The sequence below is a fragment of the Piliocolobus tephrosceles genome, chromosome 11 (assembly GCF_002776525.5).
Source record: "Piliocolobus tephrosceles isolate RC106 chromosome 11, ASM277652v3, whole genome shotgun sequence".
Taxonomy (NCBI): Eukaryota; Metazoa; Chordata; class Mammalia; order Primates; family Cercopithecidae; genus Piliocolobus; species Piliocolobus tephrosceles.
Genome location: NC_045444.1, coordinates 30,724,728 through 30,746,000, shown reverse-complemented (window position 1 = coordinate 30,746,000; position 21,273 = coordinate 30,724,728). Strand labels below are relative to the sequence as shown.

General features: G+C 36.5%; 1 protein-coding gene across 1 annotated transcript in view; it reads right to left on the bottom strand.

The window, feature by feature from the left end:
- Positions 1-21,273, bottom strand: part of LOC111546138 (putative uncharacterized protein encoded by LINC00269) — a 160,896-nt gene that overhangs the window by 88,483 nt on the left and 51,140 nt on the right. The window contains exon 2 of the mRNA XM_023217470.2: positions 12,261-12,378. Within this exon, the coding sequence (XP_023073238.1) occupies positions 12,261-12,378 (118 nt within the window). The remainder of the gene's footprint in view (positions 1-12,260; positions 12,379-21,273) is intronic.

Below are 21,273 nucleotides of genomic sequence, written 5' to 3'. Positions count from 1 at the left end.
CCTACAACACTTTCAGAACACTTCTGTTCTCTAAATGCCCTTATAATACATTCTTCTCAACTCAAAGCATTAACTCAGCTTTGGCACCTTAATTGATCCCCCTCATGTTCATGAAACACAAAAGCATTTTTTGTCCTCACTGATCTTCCTTTCCTAGGCCCAGAGGGAAGAGAAGAAGTAACAGCAATGTAGTCCTTCAGAAACACAGAGTTAACTGCACCAATTTAGAATGAAGCCAAGGGAAAGGATGGACAAACCTAGTTTTTATCTCCTCTTGTTACATGTGTTCATACAAAGGTTTGCTGGAATTAGTTACATTTTATTTCTTCCCATGACATATCAACCTACCAAAAGATTCTTTAGATTTTCCATCTACCAGGAAAATACTTTATTATCTGTCTCGTGATACTATCTTATGAATGCATATTCCCCCATCAAATTGTATCATGATGCTGATACAATTCTGTTTAACAATAGAAAGAATTTTGCAATTTTTTAGAATGCTGAGATTTTATGATATACACACTACTCAATAAAAAGTTCAGTGGGACTGAATGCTAAGGAAGTAAAGAACCAGTAACGCTTGTGATCTAAACACTTCAGGTTACAAAGCAACCTGGATAAAGAAAACTCACTGGCCTGAAAGTCAAATCCCTGGTTAGGTTCCAGGTTGCTTTCTAGATAGTGGACTATTGGCAAGGCTTTGCAAATCTCTTCTTTGAGTCTCAGATTCCTAGCATTTTCATAGAATGATTTGTGCTTTGGGGATTCCTTGGATTAGAAGCTATTTCTCTTGCAACTGTGTCAAATTCCCATTATCTATTTTAAAAAATGTTGCCTTCAGTGAGAGTTATACAATAATAACAATGTTTTCATCATTCCTGTTGCTATTATTATAAGAACAAAGGCAAATATGAATTTTCCCAATTAAGCTGTATAGACACATATGATGTTTAATGCTGAGTGTCAACTTGATTGGATTGGAGGATGCAAAGTATTGCTCCTGGGTGTGTCTGTGATGGCGTTGCCAAAAGAGATTAACATTTTGAGTCAGTGGGCTGGGATCATGGGAGTTAATACTCCCTAATAAACTCATACATATATATATATATACACACACATATATATACATACACATATATACACACACATACACACACACACACACATATATGTGTTATATTAGTTCTGTTCTTCTAGAGAACTCTAACTAATACAGATTTTGATACCAGGAGTGGTTCTAGAGGAACAGAATATTAAGGATGGAGTTCTTTCGTTGGTTTTGGGGTTTCTGGAGTTGGCTGCTTAGTATTATTAAACTCCAAAATGCTAAGGACTCTACTTCTAATAGTATGGAGAACACTGATAGTCCTTGGCATGAACGGTTTAGAGAGTTATGCACAATAAATCCATTTGATACTCCTGATTCACAGCTTGTGAGGGGCATAATACCTTTGACTATATGTGGAGAACCAAGGAACACAATGAAGTTGGTTGGTTGCTCCTAAAATCACTGGACAAAGTGATGAAAGAAAATGATGAATTCAGGGATTCTAACTCCCAGCTTCAGAAGCAGATATTGAGCCTCAAATCTGCTAAGATTGCCATGAGTTAGAGTCTTATCACATGTAGAGAAACAGTTGATATTGTAGAAAATCAGACATGAGTTCTTATAATACCAGTACCTGACCTCCAATGAAAGCTGCATGCACAGCCTTGTCAGGTGTCCACTGTTAAAGTGAGGGCATTGATTGGAAAATAATGGGATCCTGCAACTTGGAATGGAGATGTGTGGGAGGACCCTGAGGAAGCTGAGGACACTGAGTTTGTAAACTCTAATGAACCTTTTTTTGCAGGTGAAATAGCTTCCTCACCCCCAATAGAGGCATAGGTATAGGTATGTATGTACATGCATGTATTTAAAAGTTATAGTCCTAAATATGTAGGTCAACATTTTACCCACCCTTAATCTGGATGGGCACCATCTAATCAGCTGCCAGCATGGCCATAATATAAAGCTGGCAGAAAAACGTGAAAAGATTAGACTGGCTTAGCCTCCCAGCCTACATTTTTCTTTTGTGCTGGATGCTTCATGCCCTTGAATATTGGACTCCAAGTTCTACAGCTTTGGGACATTGCTCCTCAGCTTACAGTTGGTCTATTGTGGGACCTTGTGATCATGTGAGTTGATACTCCTTAATAAACTCCCCTTTATATATATGTATGTCCTATTAGTTCTGTCTCTCTAGAGAACCCTGACTAATACAGTATATGTATATATTCATATTCATGTGTGTATATATACAAGTATATATTTGTGTGTGTGTGTATAGGTATAGGTATGTATGTACATGCATGTGTTTAAAAATTATAGATCTAAATATGTTCATCAACATATGTCAAAAAGGTCAACATATGTCATTGGTATTGATAAAACAAGGCCCATTATCAATCTTTTTGTATTGCCTTATAGACTGAAGCAGGAAGAACCATTCTGCCAAGGGCAAGTTACAGTCAATCATAGGCAGAAGAAATTCTGATCACTCCAATAGTGAGACAACAGTGTTCCTTGCTTAAAGAGAAGAAAATGCAGCCTAAAACAGCTCAACCCTAAAATGCATTTAGGAGAAAAGTATGTGTGTCAGTAGAGGAAGGCCTTATGTGTGGCAGAGGAAATAAAAAGCGTATATTCCTGAATCTCAGTCCTTGGAGTGGAAACAAACACAAAACTCCCCATGTGCGGGATCTTCTTTAGTTGGATCTCGTGGCAGACAAGGACATTGTTCTGAAAGTGAGAAAATCAAGCAGTTTCACTCCTCCAGGGCAGGCCATCCAAGAATACCAAAGTAGAACTATATTTTTATTTTTCCTGTTACAGCACAGATCTGTTGTTTGGCTACCAAATTACAGGTTGTGCCTGGTTCTCACATACTTTGCTTTTCATGTACTGAACAGGAAGAGTAATAACAGGCTGCTTCTTTTACTTGTGGGATTTAGGTATTCTTCATCATGGAATGGGTCATTTTTCTAAGAAAACCTGCCAGTGTAAAGACTGGAGGTGTATGCCATTTACGTGGGGGTGGGAAAGCCATGAAAATGAAAGGTTTTTGGCTAGGAGAGTGGGTTATAGTTACTTGTTCCCAGATTGAAATGACATGTTTATGAGTCATACCCTTATTATCTAATCCTAACAAAATCATCCAAAGATCACTATCATTTAAATGACTACTTCAGAGAAGGGTCTCTGGGAAATTTTACCAAAGAAAAAATTATACACATCCATTTGGTTATGGAGAAGCACTCTGCACGCACTTATTCATTTTTTTAAAAAATACTCTATTGATAATCTATGAAAGATAATTAAATGAAGTATAAAAAATAGTGTCCAAATACATAATGTCTGATATCCTGGACATGAGACTAGTTATGTATATTATAACATATATTGAAATAAACTACTGCACACATATATTGCCAATTAGTATTTGAATCAATCAACATTTGTATAAATGCTGTTTCCTTTGTTGTCTAACGTGTGGCTCAGCTCAGGGATCAGTGAGAAATGAAAAATGACCTGATGGGATAAGATTTTGGAGAAATGCTGAATTCAAAAACCCGGCTGACAACTGAGAGGACTGTAGGAACATTTTAGTGAGAGATCCCTTATCAGTCTGACCTAACCCAAAGCAATATTAGGGAACCACACAAGCCAACATGGGAAAGAACCTTGGAATTTTGACTCATCAGAGAATTTCTAAAGAACTCTTTTGGCAGTCACAGCCTATTTTAAGGACATCTGGGTTTCTTCAAATGAAATTAATTTATTCTTCTTTCCTAAAAAAAATAAAAGAAGAAGAAGAACAAATAGGCATTTCCTTACCCTTGAGTCATTTATCTTGTCCAGAGATTAAAAAAAGAAAGCATTATCATTTCTATCACCCTTCATATTTGTGGAATAAGAAGCTATTATTAATTTTTATTGGGAGAGAAAATGGAAGAACAAAAGTTCATGTAATTTGTAAGGGAAGTAGAGAAATTTGGCAGTGCTGAGTATTCTCAGACCCTAGTGCTATACCACAAATAGTAGAGGACAACACTGAAGAGATGTCCAACTTTGCAGTCTTTAAAACAATAGGTCCTAGCTTCCATTGAGATGTCTAATTCATCCTAATCTGCTTTGGCCACACCCGTTTTCTCTCCTGAAGAGTTTTTTTCTTGTTTGTTTGTTTGTTTCCATTTTGGCAATGCAGACAGGCTGAGAATTTTTCAAGTGTTTAAGTTCTGCTTCCTCTTTGATTAACATGTCTGTCTTTATGTCATTTATCTTTCTTGCATTTTGCAAATAGGCAGTCAAGAGAAGCAAAGCCTCACCTTCAACACTTTGCTTGAAAATAGCTTCTGCTAAACAGCCACATTGTTCACAAGTTCTAACTTCTGCAAAATACTAGGACAAAAACACAATTCAATCAAGTCCTTTGCCTCTTATAACGAGGATCTCTTTTCCTCCAGTTTCCAAAAACATGTTCCTCATTTCTATCTGAGACCTTATCAGAATGGCCAATTACTTCCCATATTTCCATCAACATTCTGAACCACCACCACTTAGGTATTCTCTAAGAGGATTAAGGCTTCCCCTACAGCTCCTCACTAGAACCACTAGGATCGAGTCCTCACTAGAACCACCCTTAAAAGTCCGCTCATAGCAATAAAGGTTTGCAGTGGGGTGCTCCTCCAAGTTCTCCCAGTCTCTACCCATTACCCAGTTTCAAGGTCGCTTCCACAATTTATGCATTTGTTACCACAGCACATCCATTTCTAGATACCAGTTTGGTTTTTGTTTTCTTGGTCTTAGTCTGTTTGGGCTCCTATTATAAAATGCCATAAACTGGGTAGTTTATAAACAACAGAAATTTATTTATTATCGTTCTGGAGGCTGAGAAGTCCAGTATCAAGGCATTAGCAGATACAGTGTCTGGAAAGAGCCTGATCTCTGGCTTCTAGATGAAATCATTTTACTGTGTCCTTACATGGTTAAAGGGGCCAATTAGCTCTCTGGGGTCTCTTGTATAAGAGCACTAATCCAAATCATGAGGTTTCAGTACTGATGATCCAATCATACCCCAAACACCCCACCTCCTCATACCATTACTTTGGTAGGTACAAGTTCAACATATGAATTTGGGGATGGATACCAATATTCAGATGATAGCCCTAGGAGAGTGCTTATTTTATAATCCCCATTTATAACTTTTTCCCATATTAGTATGTTTGCTCCCCTAGCCTGAAATACCAAGCTCCTTCTTGGACCTATCACTTCCATTGACAAAATACTCTTGGACTATTGATTAAAAGAGGAAGTATAAGTTCATCTGGACCAAGAGAAAAACAATCCAAATTGCCTACCTTAGTAGGTACACAAATTACTCCACCCTGAACATTGTATGGTTAATAAGAAATCAGGATTTCCTTGTAAAGGTGAAGATCCAATCATGATAAAAATTTAGTGATGGGTTAATAACCTTTATTAGTAAAATATTATTACAAGTAGAGACTACATATTATAATCTGGATATGATGATTTGGGTCAACGTAACCAAAATCTGAAAAAAAAAAAAAAAAATCAATGCCCAAAGTGGGATGGTTACTGCCATTACCCTGAAAAATTATCAGACTTTTACTCTTTATGAAAACTATTATAACAGTGTATTTTCATCAACCTTAAAGTGTCACTCATCACTTAAATGACCAAAAAGAGAAATTAAAAGAAAAAGAAAGGAAATGTTTACATCTAAGTCGTGTCTAGAGCTTTGTTTGGCTATGATTTTGGATTACTATAACAAATAATTTAAATCCCAATATTCCCATCCTTTTCCTTGACTACTTGTCCACTTAATAAAGCCACTTCCCCCCTGTTTTAAATATCTTAAGTGTGCAGTCTTGCTTACAATGAAAGTCTGTATTTCTTGGTTTATTAGGAAAACAGTGCAAGGCTGCATATTTACTCGAAACCTTTCAAATACATGTACCTGTTCTTACATTTACTGAATCTTTATTTTCACAGATAATTCTAGAAGTGATTGCTTCGAGCTCACTATAAAGCAAGCAGATCATGTTAAATATCGGGGCGGGGGGAGGCGGTTTAGTGATCTCCTATAAGACGATGTCATTTCTTGATGCTCTGTGCTTTGCAATGAAGTGATTAAAGAATCTTCTTGACCCAGAGTTCCTCCACTTAATCAAGAAGAGAGGATTTTGGAAGCAGAGGCTTTCCTTAAGCAGCTGATGTCAAAGCTGCAGCAGAAGCAGCAAACAGCAGCAAGAACTGCAGGTGTGGCCTCTAAATCAATGTGTCTTTACTTTCTCAGGACAACCTCCAGAGAGGATTCTGACTCACCACACATCTGGTTTATATTAATTGTTTGCTGAAAAGAACATATGAAGATGCTGCATGTATAATTACATATTTACCAAAATATCACAGGTTCGATGGAAGGCTTTCCCTATGGTCAATTCTATGATCGGAGAAAGTGTGAAGAATGAAGTCACATTCAGAGCATCTAGTGACTTCTCAATGCTTAACCATAATTTTCTCTGTGAAGGTAATGAACTAATGTTCTCCACTGTGATAACTGGAGAAACATTAAAGATAGAATGAAATTCACTTTATGTGCCTGGACTATTGCACTAGCTTCAGAAATGATCCCTCCGCCTATAGCTTTGTCCTCCTCCATCTGTTCTCTCTTCAGTAGAGTACTCTCGTTAGATCCTAAATAAGATCCTGGCATTCCCTCACTCAGCACTCTCCCTCCCTTCTCCTGCACCATGAAACCCAAAATCCTTCTGAGGGTCTCTGAGGCTGCGTAAGATTCATCCCACCTTCTCACTTTCACCTAATCTCCTGTGTATCTTCCTTGTTGCTCTCTCATGCTACAGCAACCTTGCTCTTCCATGAACGTACCAGACACTCCCACCCCTGGGCTTCTGCATGTGCAGTTGTCTTTATCTGTACTGTTCTCCCACATATCCCTGAGCTCACTTCCTTCCAATCTGTGTTTAAAGATCAGCTTCTAAATGAATCCATCTCTGGCCTCCCTGTTGACATTGCAGTTCTCCTACTCTCACCAGCACCTCTCCCTTCCCTATGTCATTTTTTCCTCGTAACACTTATTGCCTTATCATGTTTCACTTCATTTACCTATTCATTTTATTTATCATCTATTTTCTCCCACTAGATTCTAAGCTCCCTGTGGACAGGGTTTTTCATCTGTTTTGTTCAGTGTCATGAACAGTGCCTGCCATGTAGTAGGTGATCAGAAAATTGCAACCTGAGAGTAGTCCATGAAAATTTGAACGTTATTAATCTGAGATGTTTAACTCACCTGGCTGCTTCCCAGAGAGGTAACAAACAACATTACCTGTTAATTGAGGAACCAATTAGCTCTGTAGAAATAAAATCTCCCTTCACCTAAACCTTGTACACAGTAAGTCACAACAATAAGAAAATGTGGATGACACAGTATGATTCAGAATAGGAGCTAGAGAAGAAAATCCCCTATAGCATATACCTCCCAACAGGTGGTATCAGTAAAATGACTTTTATATTCAGCATATTTATTTGGCTATTGCAGTGCATTTGTCCAGAGAATTATGCTAGTTGTAAGGAAATGGAGATATAAAGTATTTTTTTTAACTCTAAATAGGATCATGAATGTTTGTTTATGTTTTGTTAAATATGTTAGCAGTGATCCTCTTGCCAAAAACAAGATGTTTTATTTTAATAATATTATTAGTAAATATGTATTTTTCTGGTTTTAAAAACATGTACATTATTGTAAAAGAAACCCAAAAGACATATAGTTCTGTACAACTTGGTAGGTTGGAGAATTTTCTGTAAAAAATATGTAACCATAGCACCCTTGTCATTAGCAATCAAGCAATTTTGATTTTTTTAAAAAAGCAATTAGCCTTTAAGAAAAGCATAAAGCTAATTAAAAATGACAACTTAGTCATCTAAGCAAACAACAGCTCAGAATCAGTCCCCACCACCTACTACAAACTGATATGCTATAAATGATGGTTGAAAATGACCTCTTTTCAATTACTTTTTTAAAAAGTCCTTGCAGCTGCAGAGGTCTTGCATGCTCTTTGCTGCCATGCTCGGTTGATTTATTCTCTGAAGTTGGCTAAATTTTTAAGTACATAAGGCTGCATCCATGCAAACCTTTATTTAGAAACTCATTAGTGCCTAAGTTAATGAATCTTTAGTTATCCATGTTTTGAAACCTCAGAGATTCAAAAACCTCAAAAACAAAACAAAAGCATTTATAGGAAGAATGTAAGATTGGGTTGTGAGTGAGTATTTTGTCCTATGAAGCATTAATTCAGCAACCAGGTGGATGTAAAATCTTATAATGAACTAGCATAATGAACATAAATAAGTAATAAAAAAAAAAAAATACTCAGGCGGGGCGCAGTAGCTCATGTCTGTAATCCCAGCACCTTGGGAGGCCGAGGCAGACAGATCACATGAAATTAGGGGTTCGAAACCAGCCTGGCCAACATGGCAAAACTCAGTCTCCACTAAAAATACAAAAATTTTAAGAATTTAAAATTTTAAATTCTTTTTAAAGAAAGGTGCTGGTGGGCAGCCTCAGGAGGCTGAGGCAGGAGAATTGTTTGAACCCAGGAGACGGAGGTTGCAGTGAGCTGAGATGGGGCCACTGAACTCCCGTCTGGGCAATAAGAGCCACACTCCCTCTCAAAACAAAACAAAACAAAATAAAAACAAAAACAAAAAACTCATTCCACTACGTAGAACTGAAGAAATTCTGCAAAACACTCAAATGCTCTTTAGAAGTTAGGAAACAGCACAAATATTGTAATTGAGCATACATTTTTTTTCTAACTCCTCCCTATTGATTTCTTCTTATCGTCTCATATGTTTCTCTTGCCTATATTCTCTGTTCTTTGTTATTTTGTATCTTGCAACAAACCCTGTGTGTTTTCTTTGTCTGTTCTCTTCTTCACTATCTTCACTCTTCTCACCCCTCATTTTGAACAACAACAAAAAAATTGTTGCAGATGCAGTTAGACTGGCAGAGGCAGGGTGCAGTCTAAAAACTTGATTGACTCCATTCAGACAAGGCTGCTCAGCATTACCAAACAAACCTAGATTCCTAGGAAAAGTAAAGAGAGGAATGGAAACAGATTGGACTACATTTTTTCTTAGACTCAAAGCCCACAAGCTCTTGCCCCCTATCATGTCTGTGTTAAGTGGCAGGGCTAGCTACCGGGGAGTTAAGGCCAGGAACAGAACTACTTATATGTCAGGCAGTTCTGGATGACTGTATTTTGCTGAATTATGAAGTAGCAACTGCTGGAAATAATAATAGACCTTAAAATAGCAAAAATTCCTGAAAGACTATATCAGGGAGTGACCAATTTCTATCATGTGTTGATGTCAATTTAGAACATGGATGTTCCCTAGAGAAAAAAGGAAATGAGATTCCAGACCTGCTTTTTTTGTAAGTGATTTAAACTACGTACAGAATCCCTGCCAGGCTCAGTTATAGAACATACGGGAAATGTCAAGAGGTCAAATGACAGGAAAAGCATTCTGTATAATCGGGCTCCTCTCTACGTTTAATGTGGGAATATGAAAATCCTCAATAGCATGGCAGTCCTGGAAGTACTGGAAACCATAAAATCCCTCGGCTACAGGGTTAAGAAACAGTTTCTACAAATTAAAGCCCAAGAATAAGCTGCAGAAATCTCCTAAAAAGAAAGTACAGACAGTTAATAACCTGTAAGGTAGAATTGAAATAGTATTTTATTAGAAATCTAAGATAATGAATACCTGGATATTGTCCTACCACCAGCCACTTCCTCTCAGTTCTATCTCCATCTTTACTTCACCTGAGATCTCTCAAGGAGATACATATGTGCAGTGGATGTGGCTAAGCAAATACATGTTCTTCATTCCTCAGAAGTGGTAGACAAAAGCCCTGAACACCTAGGGTGGTTTTCCTTAAGCTGTAGACAGACTTAAGCAGCCCAAATCCACTGACAACCTCACTTTCCCCTTTGCCTATAGATCTTAGATTACAAATTGATGACCATTCACTGCAACAGGCTCATATAGGTTTTGGCTGTCAGTGTATTGTTAAACATACTAAATTGCTTGCAAACATTAAAAATTAGCAGGTCTCTTATTTTAAAAGCCTGGCTGCTTCTTTTTCTGGGGACAGAAAACAAAGAAGATTTGCACCACTGGAATGATCTGCCTATCTGGGAACATTTCGGCAGAGCTAAATCCTGGCTGCTCTGACCACAAGGCAAACATTCCAGCCTCTGTCGCTCATTTTTTCTCTTACTTCAGGTCTACTTTCTGCATTCTCATCACACTCCTGGCTTTGGATTTGAGACATTTGACTTAAACTCTACACCTGAGTCTTAGTCTTCTATATCTAAAAACCCTAATGGCAAGGAATAATGAGTTCAAAGAAAGTATCTCAAGGGAGAGAGAGGAAAGTCAAAGTTTCTTATTCAATAAAAACCATAGTTGTCCCACCCCAGGTCTTCTCAAGATATATCCCAACCTAAAACTGCGGGAAAAGGAAGGTACGATTTTTAAAAATCTGCAAAAAGACAACTGAGTTTGAGGGAGAGCAAGAGAGTGAGAAATGATGAGAGAGGGGGAGTAAGAGACAGATAAACTAGCACATTAACACATTAGCATTATAAATGTCTTTGACTATCAATGTTAATTCTTCCCCTTGGGAATAAAGTGCAGGAGGAAAAAAAGGAGATGAGAAAAGAATCTGAAGCTTCATGGAAAGGCCTTAATCTATATTTCCATATATACTGGAATATTCCTGAGAAGCTAAGGAAGCTTCAGTGTCTGGGCACCTCACTAGCAAAGACAGCATCCAAGATCCTGTACCTATTTTTATATTTATAATTTTGCATTCTTCTTCTCAGGGGAGGGAGAGGTCCCAAAATTTTATAATTTTCAGGCCTCAAAATGTTACATCCTTCTCTTCCTATATCCCACATTTTAAATGCCTTAATCAACATACATTCTTAAAAGAAGATATCAAGTTTATTTGTGTGCATTTGTGTGTGTGTGTGTGTGTGTGTGTGTGTGTGTGTGTGTATGTGACTAAACTAAGACATCCCAGATAAGGAAATAATTCATCAGTTACTAAAACCATAACTCATAGAAGGAGAATGTCTCAAAACTTGCTTATTCCATGGAAGATCTTCTGGGTCATAATACCGGAGAATAAGCTATTTTTAAAGATTTACAAATAACTAAAATTGCATTACAACTTGTTTTTATGAATAAAGTCAGAAGCACTTATATATATATAACATATACTATATGTATATAATTTTTATAACTGAATATTCTGTGTCATCTAAGATTTGTGGAATGTAATCTTGCCTAAGGTTTCCCCTGATCCTTAGTATATGAAAATGTACAAACTGGAGTTTTACCATAACTGGGTTTCATAGGATTGTCCCTATAAATAATTGTTGAGAAGAAAATCCTATAAGTATCAGCTAAAGTTACAGGTATTATAAGTGTTGAGTCTGTTCTATAATCTCTAATATACTCACATTCTTTTCATCTTTAGAAGCAACACATGTCCTCACTCATATGCAGAAGCTAAAAACATAGATTCCATAGAAGTAGACAGTAGAATAGTGGTTATCAGAGGCAAGCAAATGTAGAGGAAAGAGAGGGATAGCCAGAGATTGGTTAACAGATGAGAAACTCCAGCTGGATAGAAGGAAAAAGTGCTAATGTTTTATGGCACTATCGGGTCACTATAATCAACATTTTATTGTATATTTTCAAATACCTAGAAGAGCACGTTTCGAGTGTTCCCAACACAAAGAAATAATAATGTTTGAGGTGATGGCTATGCTAATTACTCTGATTTGATCTTACATATTGTATACACGTATTGAAATATCACACTGTACCCCATAAATACACAGAATCATTATATGTCCACTAAAAATAATAATAAAAGCAAAACATTTGCTACTGAATAAAGTTGTAGGCATAACAGGAGGTCTAATAAGCAAAACTTTTTCAGATACGAAAAGTGGTTGTGGTGGCTCACACTTGTAGTCCCAGTACTTTAGTAGGTCGAGGAAGGTAGATTGCTTGAGACCAGGAGTTCAAGACCAGCCTGGACAACACGATGAAACTGTCTCTACAAAAATTAACCAGTTATGGTGGTACATACCTCTTGTTTCAGCCACTTGCTGGGCTAAGGCCAGAGGATCACTTGAGCCCAGGAGGTCGAGGCTGCAGTGAGCTGTGATCACACCACTGTACTCCGGCCTCGGCAACAGAGCAAGATCCTGTTGCAAACAAACAAAACATCTTGAACTAAAAATTTGGTACTGTACTTAACCTTACATTTTTCTCCTAAGTCTAATAATGTGTATTTATGCCGAAAGGAATCTTTTATTCCTTAATTTGTTTTCAAAGACAATGAAAAAAGAGTTTTATATTTTAAAAAGAGACATGTTATATAAAAAGTATAAGTGTAAGCTATTGAAAGGTTTTTCTTTTAAATAACAATGTCTAAAAAACAATGTCTAAAATATGATTTTTCCATCCACTAAAATTAGACTTTTTTTTTTTTTTTTTTTTGAGACGGAGTCTAGCTCTGTCGCACAGGCTGGAGTGCAGTGGTGTGATCTTGGCTCACTGCAACCACTGCCTCCTGGGTTCAAGCAATTCTCTGCCTCAGACTCCCAAGTAGCTGGGATCACAGGCACCCACCACCATGCCTGGCTGATTTTTCTATTTTTAGTAGAGACCGAGTTTTACCATCTTGACCAGGCTGGTCTTGAACTTCTGACCTCAGGTAATCTGCCTGCCTCGGCCTCCCAAAGTGCTGGGATTACAAGGGTGAGCCACTGTTCCCAGCCTTAAAATTAGAGCTTTATATTTGAGATAGCTCTGATGTGTAAGTTACTGACATTCAAATTATATCCAATGGCATATACAGAATTTTGTGCAGAAGTGTTTTGAATATTTCCAGCTTCTCAGGCTAAATCCCTTTCATTCAGAAAACTATTGTTCTAGACTGAAATTGAAGAATTCATTTTATTTTAACATAGGAATTTAAGCTCAGACAGAGAGCAACAGGCTGGCATATAAAGGGATTCCATCTGTCATTAGGAAATTAAAATATAATTAAATAATAATATACTGGAAATAGACAATATACTTCCTTTACATACACGTTAAGGATTTGTCAGATGGCTGACATGGATTAAAAGCAAGGACGTTCTGAAACTATCAGTAATTAGTCCCTGGATTTCGTTCCAAAAGAAGCAATCTTAAATGCCTCTCCATTATAGGCAATATTCTAATAAGATTCCTTTTGCAAAATGTATTCTTTCTTTTTCTTTTTTTTTTAAGTTATGTTTTGGCAAGCCTGTAGCTAAAGCTATACACGCCTCAATTGTAAAATGGTACATGAAATAAATACAAAACTATAAATGTATTTTATTAAAAATGATTTGAATTTTTTTTTTTTTTTTTTTTTTTTTTTTTGAGATGGAGTCTTGCCCAGGCTGGAGTGCAGTGGCACGTTCTTGGCTTGCTGAACCACTGTCTCCTGGGTTCAAGCAATTCTCCTACCTCAGCCTCCTGAGTAGTAAGGATTATAGGTGCCCACCACCATGCTCAGCTAATTTTTGCATTGTTGGTATAGACACAGTTTCACCACGTTGGTCAGGATGGTCTCAAACTCCTGACCTCAGGCAATCTGCCCGACTCGACCTCCCAAAGTGCTAGGATTACTGGCCTAAGCCACAGCAACTGGCCGAAATGTTTTTTGCCAGATACATGAGATAATATATTGTTAATAGTAAAACTAGACCTATTTAGATATACTTAGATTTTCACTATGTTTAGCAGTCAAAATCTTCAGATTTATAAGCTCATCACCAAATATAAAGTTGTGTTCTGTAGCAATTAAGCAAAAAAATTTAGCACATAAAAATAATTAATTTCCATATAGGATCTTTGGTTTTGTGCAGTCTGCTTTCTCTCTCTCTTGCTGGCTCTTTCCCTCTCTCTGTCACACACACACACTCCCAGTTCTTCTTACCACTATTGGTCTTTTGAGTCTTTTCAATTAGACATATAAGATATGTGTAATAAGAAAGAGGAGCTATTGAAGATCAAAGAAAAATGTGTGTGTGTGTGTGTGTGTGTGTGTGGTGTGTGTTTTCTTCCTCCTAATAATAATATATAAAGGTTAGTACTTTATTATTATATTTTTCTTGGTTGTTGCTATTCCATTTTGTTTTGTTTTTGCTTCCGTAGGAAGAAAGTTCTTTTTTTGACACCAAGACTTTTTTCTTAGAAAACTATCTTCAATTGTCGTAACTGGATTTACTAGTATGAATACTTGCAAAACTTTTAAAAGGGACTTTTTAAAAAAGTCTAGTGTTCTAAAGAAAGGGCAAGAACTCAGGCTTCAGATAGATCAGGAATTTGTCTTTGTCCAATTGTCTTAAAGAAGCTATTTTTTTTCCATCTTCTTTTTTATTTTGTGAGGTAATGAAATATTTAAATAACTGATACTTGGCAGAAACACTTATTCCCACAGTATTTCTTGCCAAAATGAAAGAAGAAAGATCCAAATATCAAACAAGGGACGCTGTATTTGTGAGATTATAAGCCTGATTTTGTACATGACCTCCCCCTTAAAATAAAATAAAATATAATAAAATAAAGCAAGGCAAAGCAAAACAAAATAATTAAAGCTGTGGAAATCTAGAAAGCTTTGTGAAGTGATACAACCATCCTCAGTTGATGACAAAAATTAAAAATCCAAAAATATATAGCAAGAAACAATCTTGCTCTGACAGTAAATGGATCAGATAACCAAATCCTTTTTCCAGTTTCAATATCTGTTCAATTTTTAAAAGGAACACAAAAGTGAGGACAACATGACCCATAACTTGTGACTATCTAAATAAAATTAAATGCCCTTAAAAAGTTTTCTACTATGGTGGGGTGGGGGGGAACTAGGTCCAAAATAATGTGTATTCACTGGGCTTCATTTTATGAAAGGAAATGCTCTTCTGAGAAAATAAGTAAATACATTCCATGCAGGTTTCATTTTTGTAAACATCAAATTGGCAAATATGCATTTGCTTTCTTCCCTAAGATTTGCCTTACAAAATGTTAAGGAAGAACTGATTTTACTAAAGACTCCTTCATTTAATTATTGCATCCAAAATTTATTAAAGACAGAAAACAAAAACATTTGTAAGCCATGGGGACTGGTGGTAATTCAGGTACAGCGAAACCAGGAGGATCTGCTGATTCCAGATGGAGTGGATATATTCCCATGGCACCTATTATTTGCCAAATGTTTCGTAAAGCAAACACATGACCTAAAAGATTTTGCAAGTGTGGGGTCTTCAACAAAAAAAAAAAAGAAAGAAAGAAAGAAAGAAAAAAAGTACACACTTGCAAAAAAAAATTCTGTTCTTATTTAAAAGTCATTTCTTAATTCTTAACCATAAGTTGTTTTTAAAAACACACACACTTTTAATATTTTTCAGCTGTCATGCCCACTTTAGTGAGTCTACATGTGTGGGTACTCCATAAAATCTCAGTGGTGGTGGCAGATGTCCCCTTTGAAATATTTCATCTGCTGCTGGGGGTGGGAAGGGGGTGTCACTTTGGTGCCATGAACGCCATTCCTTCTGAAGGCTCCAATTTAGGACAGTCTCTCTAGAGCAAAAGCAGTATTTCTTGATGTCACTCAAACCAGCGGTACAAAAAGCAAAGAAACATATGACTATGTCAAGATGAAAAAGGAATTTTAAATAATAACATATTTATGAAGCCCTTTACAACCACAAAAGAACTGCTGTAAAAAAATCAATAATTGTTATAATTAAGGCTTGGCTATGGGAGAGTAAAAAATTATATTTGTTATTTGAAGTGACCAAATTCTACGTGCATGGAAGCCCCACCTATTCAGGGAAGACTCGCCTAGTGGTTGGAATCCCAGATGATTTCTTCCTTCCTAGTACTCCTCTAGCAGTTTCACTCTGTGCCACACATTTTGGCACTTAATTGCCTACTGTCATCCTTTATCCTCTAATTGTTTAGAGGTCTGGTAGTTTAGGAGTTTCAACTTATTTTGAGTGAATCTGTATTTTTTTTCCTTCAAGACAATTACTATGCTGAACAGAAGATACCCAATACATACTTAATTGACACATTCATTTACTCAGTAAATTTTCATAAACATCTAGTCCAGGCCAGGTTGAAAAAATGTCACTGTCCCTTGCCCTCAAGTAGCCTATATATTTCCAAAATGTTTTCTTAATGTCCCAAGAGAAAGGGACATTAAGACAATGATCCCAGAAATATGAGTATAACTACAACCAGTGTGGAGTGTTGTGAAGGAAAAGCACAAGACACTGTAAGTCAGGGGATTTGACGTAGGCAAGGGAATGAGGTGAGGCAAAGTTTTCTGGGAAACTGACACTTCGTTTTAGGCCTAAAGAGTGAGTTAGAACTATCTAAAGAGGGAATATAAACATCTTGGGAAGATGAAAGTGCAGGCTAGTTTGAAGAACTGGAATAAGACCACTGTGATAGGAGAGTAATAACTATGCGAGAGATGGAAGGAGACACTGGAAAGTGTAGCAGCGGGCTGATCATGTAGATCCCTATGGTTCACAATGAGGATTTTGAACTTCTATGCTGCATGAACTGGCAGGTCATTCAGGGTTTTGCACCAGGAAGTGGCATGATCAGATTTACCCTTTAAAAGAACCATTCTAGCTGCAGGGTGAATAATGGATTAGAAAGAACAAATGAAGAAGTAGGGAGACCAGGGAGAAACATATTTTATTAATCCAGGCCAAAAATGACACAACCATGAACTAGGGCAGATGACAACAGAGGACATGGAAAGAGGTGGCCAAGCCTGAGGTACATTTGCAAAATTAAATGTTTAGGATTTTATGGTGGATTTGATATGGAGCTTGAGACAGAAAAAAAATGAAAAGTAATATGGAAGCTTCTGGCTTGAACTAGGTAGGCTGGGCACAGTGGCTCATTTCTGTAATCCCAGCACTTTGGGAGACTGAGGTGGGCAGATCACTTGAGGTCAGGAGCTTGAGACCAGCCTGGCCAACACGGCAAAAGCTCATCTCTACTAAAAATACAGCGGATCTGGTGGTGCACACCTGTAGTCCCAGCTACTCAGGAGGCTGAGGCAGGAGAATGGCTTAAACCCAGGAGGCAGAGGTTGCAGTGAGCTGAGATCATGCCACTGCACTCCAGCCTGGGCAATAGAGTGAGACTCTGTCTGCAAATAAATAAATAGAATAAACAACTAGGTGGAAGATGGTATCACTTACCAAAACATAAAAATAAAAGAGAAAGCAGGACTTGATTGAGGAAGAGTAGGAATCAACAGATCTTAAGTTTTAACTGCTCCTGAGGTGTGAAACTGGAGGTGTCAGATCAGCAGCTGGTAGAAGGTCTGGGAAGGTGTGGAGCTCAGGAGAGATTTGTTGGGAGAAGGTGATTCGGGAGTCATCCCTCAAAAAGAGCATTTGAAAAACAGGACTGAAAGAGTTCGCTTAGAGAAGAAGGAGGTAGGAAGAAGAGAAGCAGCTCAGGACAGCACAGGGGAGAATTCCAAATAGGACAAGGAGACAGAAAAAGAAACCAAAAAAAAAAAAAAAAAAAAAAAACAGGTAGGAAGGAGGACAGCAGTGGAGTGCGAGTGCGAAGTGTCCGCCTTGGGTCATTCCAATTGGAGGTTGTGCTGAAAACACAGCTTGTTCTTTCTGTCAGTAGCACCTGCTTTTATATGTCTTTTTTTCTCCGAGTTAGCATTACATGAGCTGCTCTGGATAATAATTACATATGTCTTTGCAAAACTGTGTGACTTACAAGAGGAATTTTTCATATGCTAGGTAAACTAGGCTTTTAGGTCAAGTCATCGTAAACGTAGACTCCAAGTTTTGTAAAAATGTACACAGCCATTTTGATATGATATAGTTAACAAACAGGAAAATTTAATCTAGTATTCTATTAGTAAATATTATTTGTAGACACATGACAATGAGCTGCGATTGTATCTAACTAGTCTTCATTCTCTCTTCTTAGCTCAAAAAAGGATTATTTTTTAAAATTGCCAAAATTGTAAGGAATATATACAAATTAAAAAGAGATGTATTTTATTGGTAAAATTACGGATATATTTGTATTTTCTTTTAGAATTCCCTTTAAAGGCCTATGTTAAATATATTGCTGGTGGGAGTATAAACTAGTACAACCTCTTTGGAAAACTATTACTCTACTTTTTAAAACTTTGTATTTAATGATAATGTAATGCCAAAATTGCACATAATTGTACAGCTTCCTGAATTTTCACAAATTTAACATACCTCTATAATCAGCACACAGATCAAGAAACAGACAATACCAATACCTCAGAAGATCCCTTGGCATTATATGTTTAATGTTGAACATTCCTTTATGGCTATTCTACTCAGAAACACACACGCGCGCACGCACACACACAATCATGCTGTATATATGCACACATATAGAGCTATTCTACATATGAATAATATATCCTGACAAATAGTTGGAGTTGCTTTAAGAGTGTCCTTCAATAGCTATGAGAGTTTTAAAATTTAGTTAGATCTTCAGGTTTACTTGGGGTGATATTCAAATATTTAACCACTGATATAGCACATGTAACAACCAATCCAAATAGATGCCACCCTTGGACCTGGGGCATGGTCCTGCAGTCTCCCTGCTGTGCTGATATAACCTTTCCGTTGCTGCATCATAAAGCTATCCAGATGATTTCTAAGGAGAGGCCCTTGGAGCTAGAGTGTAGGGATAATGCCTAAGGACTAACTAACCAGTTATATAAGTAGGTCAATATTTTTAAAATTAGTACAACTAGACATGGATAAATGATTTGTTCAGACTAAAATTTGTACAATTTGGAATATGTCCATGAACAAAATAAATATAAATTGTCTTACTTTCACAAATAAAGAAAAGAAAAAAAGATTATTACTAGGGCCTCTCCCAGGACCCTAAGTTTAACTAAGTTTCATACGATCAGCTTCATGAAAATCTACCTCTGGCTATGGGTATACTGGAACATACAGCTGAGTATTTGCTTTGAGTTCAGCTAAATATTCCAGGCTGCAGATTCTCAGACTAAACTAGACTACATGAAGACCTTGTCACTGTTAGTGGCCATGGCAGTGTAGACACGATCAGTGTATTTTTGTTTACTGCTGTTTAGTTTGTGCATGATTCAGCTGCAAATTAAATTTGATTTTACTATATTAGAAATCTAATCTTTGAGAAATACCAAGGACATACCTAAAATAGTTTCAGCAATAGTATTGCAGAGTATGAAGCAACTTTGCAATCACTTCTACCATTACAGCACTTCTATAACTTAGGACAATTTTTCTTATACAATGAGGCATGTGATACATGTTTGCTGTTTGAATAAATGAAGGCAAAGCTGGATTTGAATCTCAGCTTTACTAATTAGCATTACACCTTTTTACACATTCTTAAAATGGACAAGGTAATAAAACAAAAGGTGACTGTGAGGATTACTGAGAGAAAAAAATTCATATGGTAGATACTCAAAAACTGCGAATGTCTTCCCTTCTCTCCAGAATACAGTTAAAGAACACAAGCCTTGAATTCACAATCAAAAAAAAATAAAAAATAAAAAATAAAAAATAAAAAAAAATGGGCTTTTTCTGCGGAAACAGATCTTAGAACTCAGGACATTAGAACCAGGTTTTTCAATCACGCAGAAAGGTTTAATTAAGTGAGTGTCAATGTGATAACTAAGTCTATGTCACTGTGACCCAAGACCAAAATTAAATGTTATCAAAGACTTTGAATGCCACAGGGATATTTTATTGTGCACACAAGGGATTGTGTTCTATCCTTGATGGCTTTGAGGAAGGGAAAGAAAGAAATCAGCAATTTTTCCCAATGAGCGGAGGGATAAATGGAAGACAATACTGCTAGAAAAATACACAAATTATTAAAGAATTCTTGACAACAAACAGAAACACATTGGCCATAAATACATTTTAAAACAAGATAGATTATATTTAAATGAATGACTAAAATTAAATAAATATTAACACCATTCTTTCTTAGCACACAAAGAAAAGAATGAATTCTTCAGAAATTAGGGAAAGTCAAGTGAACTCAGAGAAAACAGAAAATCAACTTTTCCGTGTGGTTATTAACAGCATATACATCATTAATGATTACTGAATTATTATTAATATCACCACTGAATGATGTGGAAATTCTCATGCTTTAAATGTAATGAACCCATTAATATTTGTTAAGTGTGTGAACACATTAACAATATATGATAACTTTCTTTCTAGAAACTAGCTTATGGGTGCCAGAAGCTTTGTATTTCATAGTTTCATCATTGTTATTGAATTTTAAGTATTGTCTTAAGTTACCTTACCTCACCCATCTGGTAAAGATATTTTATATGTAAAATCAAGGCTTTCCTTTTCAATTACATTTCACTCACATTCTGAACTCTATTTTTTATATCCTTAATTATGAACAAAGAGATCTTGAGAAATAAATCCATTTCCACTTCTAGCTGCATTTCAAAATCTGGAATATTGAGTCTCCATGGAATGCTCAGCCTCAGAAAGATTTTCCCCTGGGTCTCACAGGATATATTTTACAGCAGTTTAGGAGAGGAACCAATAGATTTTATGGTCCTCAGGAGGACTAGATGGGTAGAAGACCACCAAGAAATGGAATAAGATTTCAGTTCTGTGGGTGTTACTCGAAGGGATTTGCTAAACCTACAAATTTCCCCTTCAGGTTACCATAAGTCAAGGTGACATATATGTAATATATATATGAATTGGCAATGCAATTGCAATAAGTGATTTCTGTCAAGAAGAATTTAAAATACATTTTTTAATCCTAACTATTTTTTCAGAATACCAGTGGAAATAATGTTTTCCAGTTTATGAGAAATCACTTGGTTACTTCCTAGAAAGACATTAAGGATAATATGAAATCTAGTATTCACAGAAAAAAGTTGTTTTTATATCTATAATTGTTTTGCCTTAAAAATATCATTTTCATTTGGAACCTCAGTGTCCTTAAAGGGTAAATTTTCTTATGCAAATATTGTAAATATAAGGAGTCTTTGA